The sequence below is a fragment of the Hylobates moloch genome, unplaced genomic scaffold (assembly GCF_009828535.3).
Source record: "Hylobates moloch isolate HMO894 unplaced genomic scaffold, HMol_V3 SCAFFOLD_11, whole genome shotgun sequence".
In the NCBI taxonomy this organism is placed as follows: Eukaryota; Metazoa; Chordata; class Mammalia; order Primates; family Hylobatidae; genus Hylobates; species Hylobates moloch.
The window spans coordinates 44,209,204-44,217,240 of record NW_026652286.1 but is presented as its reverse complement, the minus strand read 5'-3'; the positions used below and the strand labels follow the sequence as shown (position 1 = coordinate 44,217,240).

At 48.9% G+C, this 8,037-nt stretch overlaps 1 protein-coding gene and 1 long non-coding RNA gene across 4 annotated transcripts in view; one reads left to right on the top strand and one right to left on the bottom strand.

The window, feature by feature from the left end:
• Window positions 1-102: 102 nt before the first annotated feature.
• The window catches only part of LOC116476640 (uncharacterized), a 54,839-nt gene continuing 46,904 nt past the window's right edge, over window positions 103-8,037 (top strand). For both annotated transcript variants that reach the window (XR_004250254.2, XR_004250253.2), the window contains exon 1: window positions 103-198. This is a non-coding gene — a long non-coding RNA (uncharacterized LOC116476640). The remainder of the gene's footprint in view (window positions 199-8,037) is intronic.
• Window positions 1,396-6,473, bottom strand: FOLR2 (folate receptor beta). Of its 2 annotated transcripts, none has more exons than XM_032166861.2 (5): window positions 6,342-6,473; window positions 4,591-4,764; window positions 2,276-2,464; window positions 2,021-2,156; window positions 1,396-1,862 (listed from the first exon to the last, which is right to left on the bottom strand). In XM_032166861.2, exons 1-5 carry the CDS (start codon window positions 6,366-6,368, stop codon window positions 1,570-1,572), a joined length of 819 nt encoding a protein of 272 aa, XP_032022752.1. In that variant the 5' UTR covers window positions 6,369-6,473; the 3' UTR covers window positions 1,396-1,569. The 2 variants fall into 2 exon arrangements, with proteins under 2 accessions (XP_032022752.1, XP_032022753.1); XM_032166862.2 differs by having other exon boundaries at window positions 6,348-6,473.

Sequence of the window (8,037 nt, the reverse complement as noted above, 5' to 3'; positions counted from 1 at the left end):
CCAAAAAAAGACCTAGCCGGTGGCGGCGTCTCCGGGGAGTCGTCTTCCTGCCCCGCCCCTCCGCCCCCTGGCTCCTTAAAGGCGCAGGCCTCCAGCCGGGCGCCCGCCGCCACCATCTCTTGGGCCGCCGTGGGAGAATCCCTTTAACCTGGCAGAGAACTTTCACTTTGCTACGTTGAACCTGTTGACGGAGCCCAGGTCAGTCCCGCAAGCTCCTTCCTCTATTTCAAATATGCATTGACTTAACCCAGCTGGAGCAGAGCCTGGGACGTGGAAGGGGCTCTGTGGGGCCTTCCACACTAGATAAATATAATAACTAAGAGATCCACCAACCCAGCCAACAGTGCCTCCAGAACTCAATAACTCATCCTACAATCTGTGCCACCTTCCTCATCAGCCACCTTTTAGTATAAGAAAAGATGAGCCTGATGTGAGGGGAATCCTTGGTAGTGGGGGAGAGACCTGGACTGGGAGTCTGCACACCTCGGTTCTAGTCCTAGCTGGGCCACCTACCTGCAGAGTGTTCTCAGAGGCTTACCTGGGCCTCTCTGGGGACAGTTGTAGTAGGAGTGTGCAAACAAAGACTTATCCAAAGGGAAAGGGGTGTTGGGAGACCCAGAGATAACTTAGGTCCAGCTCCCGAGGGCTTTGCAAAGACAGAGCAACCCCCTCAAGCTAGGCAGGCATATCTACCAATCCCAGGAGGAGACAAAGGTGCCAGAGGCTCCTGACCCCGGGAAGCCCTTAAGGGTTTCTAACTCTTCCAGCCACACCTCCAGGACACCGAAGCGCTGGACCAGTTCCAGGTTCTTGAGTATTCCATTCCAGGAACCCCCAGACTGCCCTCTCCAATTGGCTCTGTTTTTCCTCTGAGAGCCCCAAGCCCCAACTCTGCTCCTTCAGTGTGCATCACGTTTTTTTCATCCCACTGTGAATTTTTTTCATCCCACTGGCAATCTGAACCCTTTCCTGGACTCCCATTCCCAGCTTTCCTGTTGCAGAGCCGAGCACAGAGCCAGGCAGACAAGGGCTAGAGGACCAGGAGGCTGTTTGGAGACCAAGACAAATAAGCTCAGGACCTGGCTCCCACTTGGGGCAACAGGAGCAACAGGATCCCTGAAGACTATTAATGTGCAGACACTGGGCTCACGGGCTTTCTAGGCAACAGCTCCTCTATATTTCACAAGCCTGAGGGCAGGACTGTTAACCTCTTTTTATCCCGGAGGAAACAAAGGTTTAGAGCAGTGAAGCAACTGTTTCATTTTCACAAGGTAGCAGAGCTGGGATTCAAACACAGGTCTAGTTGCTCTAATTTGAAGGAATCCAGAAGCCATAGAATCTGTCTCCCACCCACCCACAAACTCACAACCAAAATAATTCCACAGACATGGATGTATCAGTCTGTTTATTAGAAGTGACTCTTGGCCTCACCATGGAGCAGGAACTGACCGGGTGACAGAGGGTTAGGTGACTAATAGAAGCATGCTTAAGACGCTGTCATTTGTGGGAGCTGAGCTGAGCCCAGCCTGGTTATTCAAGCTGAGGGCAGGTAGTCTGGGAGGACTGAACTCAGCCAAGGAGCCAGAGTTGCAGCATCAGGGCCAGACTGAGCAGGAGACCCCCAATCCCATGAAGCATCTCACCAGCATTCACATGCATGGCTGCAGCATAGAACCTTGCCACTTCCTCGTTGGGGTTGCCCTGGGCTGAGTCAAACCACATCTGGATGCAGCGGCCGCTCCCTCGGCTGTAGTTGCTGACCTTGTATGAGTGACTCCAGAGGCCTTCACAAAGGGCAGCTGGAGTGGGGAAGTAGGACTCAAAGGTGCGGCAGAGGGCCCCAGCTGGGCACTTGTTAACTCCTGCAGGGAGAGACATGGTGGACACAGACATTCAGCCCCTGTGCCCAAAGCTCATTTCTGGCCACCCCCAGAAATCTTCACCCCACCCCGAATCCTTGAGGATTTTCCAAACCCCACCTCAATCTCCTTTTTCCTAACCCCAACTCAATCACCCTCACCTGAGGTCCAGTCCCATCCTCTGTGCCAGTTGCTCTTGCAGGTGTGGGAGGTGTGACAATCCTCCCACCAGCGCTGACAGTCCTCTTTGCATAAGGGCACATCCAGGAAGCGTTCTTTGCGCCAGCTCTGATTCACCTGGGTGGGAGATGGGGAGGCAGGGCTCCTCTCAGCCAGGGATGCTGGTAGCCGTCACCTTGAAGTGACTGAGGGGGATGGCAGTCTGCTGGGGGGGGGGGGGGGGGGAGACACCCTACCTGCTGGATCCAGGGCCCCAAGTTGGGTGAACACTCATAGAGACAGGTGTCCTGGATGAAGTGGCGCTTGCAGGCGGGCTCCATCTTGCCACAGTGATCCCAGTTAAAGTTGTACAGGTGGGAGGTGTCCTTGTGCAGCTCCTGGCTGGTGCTGGCCGTGCAGCAGGCATTCTTCTTCCAGGGACTGCACTGGGTGGGGAAGACACAGGACTAAGTGCCTCCCCATACCCTCCTCCTCCTGCCACCTCGTGTCTCTCCCCCATTTGGTTCTTACTCCTCTGCTCTAGGCAGGTTGTCCTGGGAACACTCAGGTTCCCAGGTGATGGTCCCTCTGTCCTAGGCCTCCAGGAACCCCTTTCTTGGAGGAAACACAATTACAACCGTGTGATCAGGGGACTGTGGGAGCCCAGGGGAAACCCTGTCTTGGGAATGATAGTTATCATTTATGAGGTATGTAACACTTCATAAAAAGTCCTTCCACTTACTCATTTAAAAATTATTGAGCACCTACTTTATACCAGTCACGGTTATAGATGCCGGGAATACAGAAGAGAACAAAACAGACAAATATGTATTCATGGAAGTTTCATTCTGGTCAGAGGAGACAGTAAGAAACTTAAAAAAAAATATATATATATATATATAGTATGTCAGGATATGATAAATGATATGGGAAAAGTTAGAGCAGGAAATGGTAATGTGGAATTGCTGAAATTTTAAATAGGTTAGGAAATGCCACATTGGTAGGTGACATTTTGAGCAAAGGAAGAGAGGGAGCGAGCCATGCAGTAATGGAGTTTGAATATATTTATTCTTCTTGGCATGCAGTAAGATCTGTGTCCCCAGTGGCTAGGCCAGTGCCAGACACATAGTAGGCCCATGAAAATATTTGCTGGAAAAAGTAAGCAAAAGCCAGGCTGGGCGTGGTGGCTCGTGGCTGTAATCCCAGCACTTTGGGAGGCCAAGGCAGGTCTATCACCTGAGGTCAGGAGTTTGAGACCACCCTGGCCAACATGGTGAAACCTCGTCTCTGGTAAAAATACAAAAAAATTAGCCAGGCATGGTGGTGGGTGCCCCAGCTACTTGGGAGACTGAGGCAGGAGAATCACCAGAACCCCGGAGGTGGAGGTTGCCGTGAGCTGAGATCACACCATTGTACTCCAGCCTGGGCAACAGAGTGAGGCTTCTTCTCAAAAAAAAAAAAAAAAAAAGTAAGCAAAAGCCCTACTTTTTAAATCTATCTCTATCTTACATATAGGCACATCATATTTTCACAAGATTTTAATCTAGACTGGGTTTTCCGGGACTGCAAATACCATGAAATAGAAGACTGTACTATGTGTTTTGTTCTACTAGAATTATTCACTATTTTAGAAAAGTATGACATCAACAGTAACATTGTGTATATTATAGTATCTTATAGTGTTTAAGTCACCAATAGAATATACCTGTATCAATCTTCATTTGTAGCTCCCCACTTATAATGATTTTATGACAAAAGCAAGCATGTGCTATTTCCTAATGCCTTCTAATGTAGTCATACCAGAGAACTGACATATTGAAATATATATTATTTTATTACAAGTTACTTTCTGTGTGTTTCTCCTATATATTACAGAGCATTATGTTGATATTTGCAAAAATTATGCATACAAATAGGTTCTTTGAATTTCATTGCAGGATAGAAAACAGAATCTAAAAAAAATCTGTCATAAAAGTGAGACATTGAGTCTAATAAGGCTGCAATCCACTGGCTGGCATACATGTATATAGACTGTGTGAATGTCCAGCCCCTGTGCCTCAAACTGCAGCCAGAAGGACCTCCTCCTCTTCTCCCTTGGCACTCCATGGAACTGGTACTTAGTGAGGGTGGGAAAAGCCAGGGCCTCCCTAGTCTGTTGCCCACCAAAGGAGGAACCTAACCCAGTCCTATTCCTACCCCTCCACAGGGGCCATTCATGTCCAGCTCCTGTGTGGGCCCATGTGCTTTTGTGAGCCTCATTTTCACTTACTTGTGTAATGTGGAGAATATCATCTACCTACATCAAAGAACCCCTGGGAATATGAAATTTTGTACAAAAAACAGGTGCCCATCGAATGACGACTCAATATCATTGTCAACATGGTATCCACCTCTGGGGAGGGCCCCACTAAAATCACCTCGGCCACTCTTCCTACTCCACCTTCATCTTCTCCCACAGCAAAAATTCAGGATGTGGAGGTATCTGACCCCTCAATCCCTCTCCCACCATCCTGACTTTCTCCGCCCTGTTAGAACCAGCCCCCTCCTTAGCAGAGGCACACTCCAGCCATACTTGGTCATGCAGCTTGTCCTCAGGACCTGGCTTTGTCTTGTGGTGCTTGGCATCCATACAGACATTGAGGAGATCAGTCCTGTCCTGGGCACTGCACATGGTGGCTACCCAGACCAGAAGCAGCAGAAGTGGCATCCATTTCCAGGCCATATCTTTCTGTCCCTGCAGGCGGAGCTAGGGTAGGGAAACCAAGTCCTGAGGGGAAAGGGCTCCAGGCTGGGAGCCCATTCACCTCCTGCCTCAGTCTCCCCATCCCTATGGTGGCAAATGAGGTCAGACCCTGTTCCTTCAATGCTGGAGCCCTGAAGCTCCCTGAGGCTAGGGTAGACAGGGTTGACCAGGAGGGCTCCCTCACCCCCAGGCTTTAAGGGCTCAGGAGAACTGGTGTTAGTGAATGAGCCCTGCGAGAGTCTTCCCAATTTGAAGGAGATACTTTGCGCCCTCACCTTTTCTCTAGGCTTTATCTATGACAAGTAATTAAATTCTTCAGGTCTATGCCCTGCTTCCCTGAACAGAGCCAGGGACACATAATGTCTTCACCCTCCGTCCAGCAAGGGCTCTGTGGTTAGATGCTGGATCACCTGGGGTCTTGCGCCAGCTTAGAAACCAGGTTAGCCCTGGGGAAGGCAGTGACCCAGCTCTGCCGAGTTCTCAGATCAGCATGAGGATCAAGTGACAGAACCCACAGGATGGTGTTTGGTTAAATGATACAGAAATGGAAAGAGCAGTGTTTTTTAAGTAGTTTTGCTTCCTCAGACTTTTTCCTTCCCTATTCTCCGAAAGCCATTTTCCTTTCCAGCCTCCTCAGCTGTCTCTGGGCTAATGCAGCAGACCTCACCCTACCTCTCAAAAAACAAATGCAAATGAGAATGATATAGACTGGGGGTGGGGCAAGGCGAGGAGGGGGTGAGGAATAAAAGGCTATATACTGAGTACAGTGTACACTGCTCCGGTGACTGGTGCACTAAAATCTCAGAAATCACCACTAAAGAACTTATCTATGTAATTAAAACCACCTGAAAAATGATAGAAATTTAAAAAATTAAAAATAAATTTTTAAAAAATGTAGAGAGACCCTTAGATCTGAGAGACAACATGAAAGTTTCCCATGTTGGAGCAGCCAGACCAGCACTTGGTGTCCTGGAAGGCAGTCAACAACAGGAGCATCCCTCTCCTCCTCTGTTCATTGCTGCCCTTGCCCCCACCCCCAGCCATTACAGAGCTGTTCCTCTGGGCTCTGTCACCAAAGAGTGGATAATGGAGACTGCTTCCTCTCCCTCTCTGGTAAAAGTCCCTCCAAAAACTTACTGCCCATGGCTCTATGTTTAGTGTCAAGTCTTCCCTCTTCCAATTTCTTCCCCTTCAAGTTGCCTTCCCCACAGGAGCCAGCATGATCTTTCTAAAGAAAGATGTGGCTGGGCACAGTGGCTCACGCCTGTAATCCCAGCACTTTAGGAGGCCGAAATGAGTGGATCACGAGGTCAAGAGTTCGAGACTAGCCTGACCAACATGATGAAACCCCGTCTCTACTAAAAATACAAAAATTAACCAGGCGTGGTGGTGGGTGCCTGTAATCTCAGCTACTCAGGAGGCTGAGGCAGGAGAGTCACTTGAACCCAGAAGGCAGAGGTTGCAGTGAGCCAAGATCGTGCCACTGCACTCCAGAAAGAAAGGTGTGTTCCTCCCCTCTGCACAAACTCTCCAAGTCTCCCCACTGCCCTTGTCACCCTTCCCTCCTTCGGGCATCTTGCCTGAACCTCCGTTGCTGCTGGGAGCATACACGGCTGTGTCTGAGTTGGCCTCTCTCTAAGTAGGCAATAGATCCAGGCCCCTAGGCTGTCCCCACAGCCTCTGTCTTCAGTATAGGGTAGACAACAGGCTCTGGTAAGCACCGAGTGAAATCTCCCTACTTAGCTATTCTCCTTCCTCTCTTCCTTCCCTTCCAGACCCCACCCTCTTCAAGGCTCCCTGAGTCTGTCCATTTAGTCATTCCTTTTTTTTTTTTTTTTTTTGAGGCGGAGTCTCGCTCTGTCACCCAGGCTGGAGTGCAGTGGCGCGCGATCTCGGCTCACTGCAAGCTCCACCTCCCAGGTTCACACCATTCTCCTGCCTCAGCCTCTCCGAGTAGCTGGGAATACAGGCGCCCGCCACCACACCCGGCTAATTTTTTTTTTTGTATTTTTAGTAGAGATGGGGTTTCACTGTGGTCTCGATCTCCTGACCTCATGATCTGCCCGCCTCGGCCTCCCAAAGTGCTGGGATTACAAGCGTGAGCCCTGCGCCCGGCCATTTAGTCATTCCTGTTTGCATTCATCTCCTTACTTGTTAATTTACTCATTCCAGCATCCACACATTCAACTTTCATCAAAACCTAGAGAATTGCTCATCACCAGGGGGCATCTGGATTTTGTAGATACCCCAAGTGGTTCTTAGGATAAGGCCAGCTCGATGGAGATTAGGTCTGGTGGAAAAGAACCCAGGCTTTAGGGTCAGGCCACTGGGACCCAATGAGAGCTCCATCTCTTGCACAACCTTGGGAAAAGTCACTGGACCTTACTGAGCTTCAGTTTGCTCACTAGAAAATTGTTCACAATTGTATAGGGAAAAGCCTGGCACATATTGAGTAGGCTTAAGTGACAGCTATTGGGTTAATTTATGGGCAGCCAGGTGGACATAGGTAGAAGTTGAGGTATAGGCCAGGCACGGTGGCTCACGTCAGTAATCCCAGCACTTTGGGAGGCTGAGGCAGACAGATCGCTTGAGGTCAGAAGTTCGAGACCACCCTGGACAATATGGTAAAACCCTGTCTCTACTAAAAATACAAAAATTAGTGGGGCGTGGTGCTGTGCGTGCGCCTGTAATCCCAGCTACTTGGGAGGCTGAGGCACAATAATTGTTTGAACCCGAGAGGCGGAGGTTGCAGTGAGCTGAGATCGCACCACCACACTCCAGCCTGGGCGACAGAGTGAGACTTCATCTCAATAAAAAAAAAAAAAAAAGAAGTTGAGGTATAGAAGTCAAGGGTCACAGAAAAATTAAAATTGTCTCAAATCTGTTAAACAGCAATATATTACCATCTGGCATTTCTGAAAACATAATTAAGCAATTTTTGATGGCCTTTTTAAAATTGTGGTAAAAACACCCATGACATACAATGTGCCATCTTAACCATTTCTAACGGTACAGTTCAGCAGTGTAAAATATAGTCATACTGTTTGCAATCAATCTTGGAAACTTTTTCATCCTGCAAAACTGACTCTATATCCATTAAACAATTCCTCATTTTTGCTTTCCCCAGCCCCCGCCAACCACCATTCTATTTTCTGTCTCTGTGATTTGGGCTACTGTACTGTAAGTTCCTTGTCTAAGTGGAATCATGCAATATTTGTCTTTTTGTGACTGGCTTATTTCTCTAAGTGTAATGTCCCCAAGATTTGTCCATGTTGT

What these genes read in the sequence shown, in the direction of transcription:
- FOLR2 (XM_032166861.2), bottom strand. Translation starts at nt 6,368, where the DNA reads ATGCTCCCAGCAGCAACGGAGGTTCAG. An exon ending in AGGACAAGCTGCATGACCAA is followed by an intron (nt 2,465 to 4,590) that starts GTATGGCTGGAG and finishes TTCCCCACCCAG; the next exon opens with TGCAGTCCCTGGAAGAAGAA. An exon ending in AGGATGGGACTGGACCTCAG is followed by an intron (nt 1,863 to 2,020) that starts GTGAGGGTGATT and finishes CTCTCCCTGCAG; the next exon opens with GAGTTAACAAGTGCCCAGCT.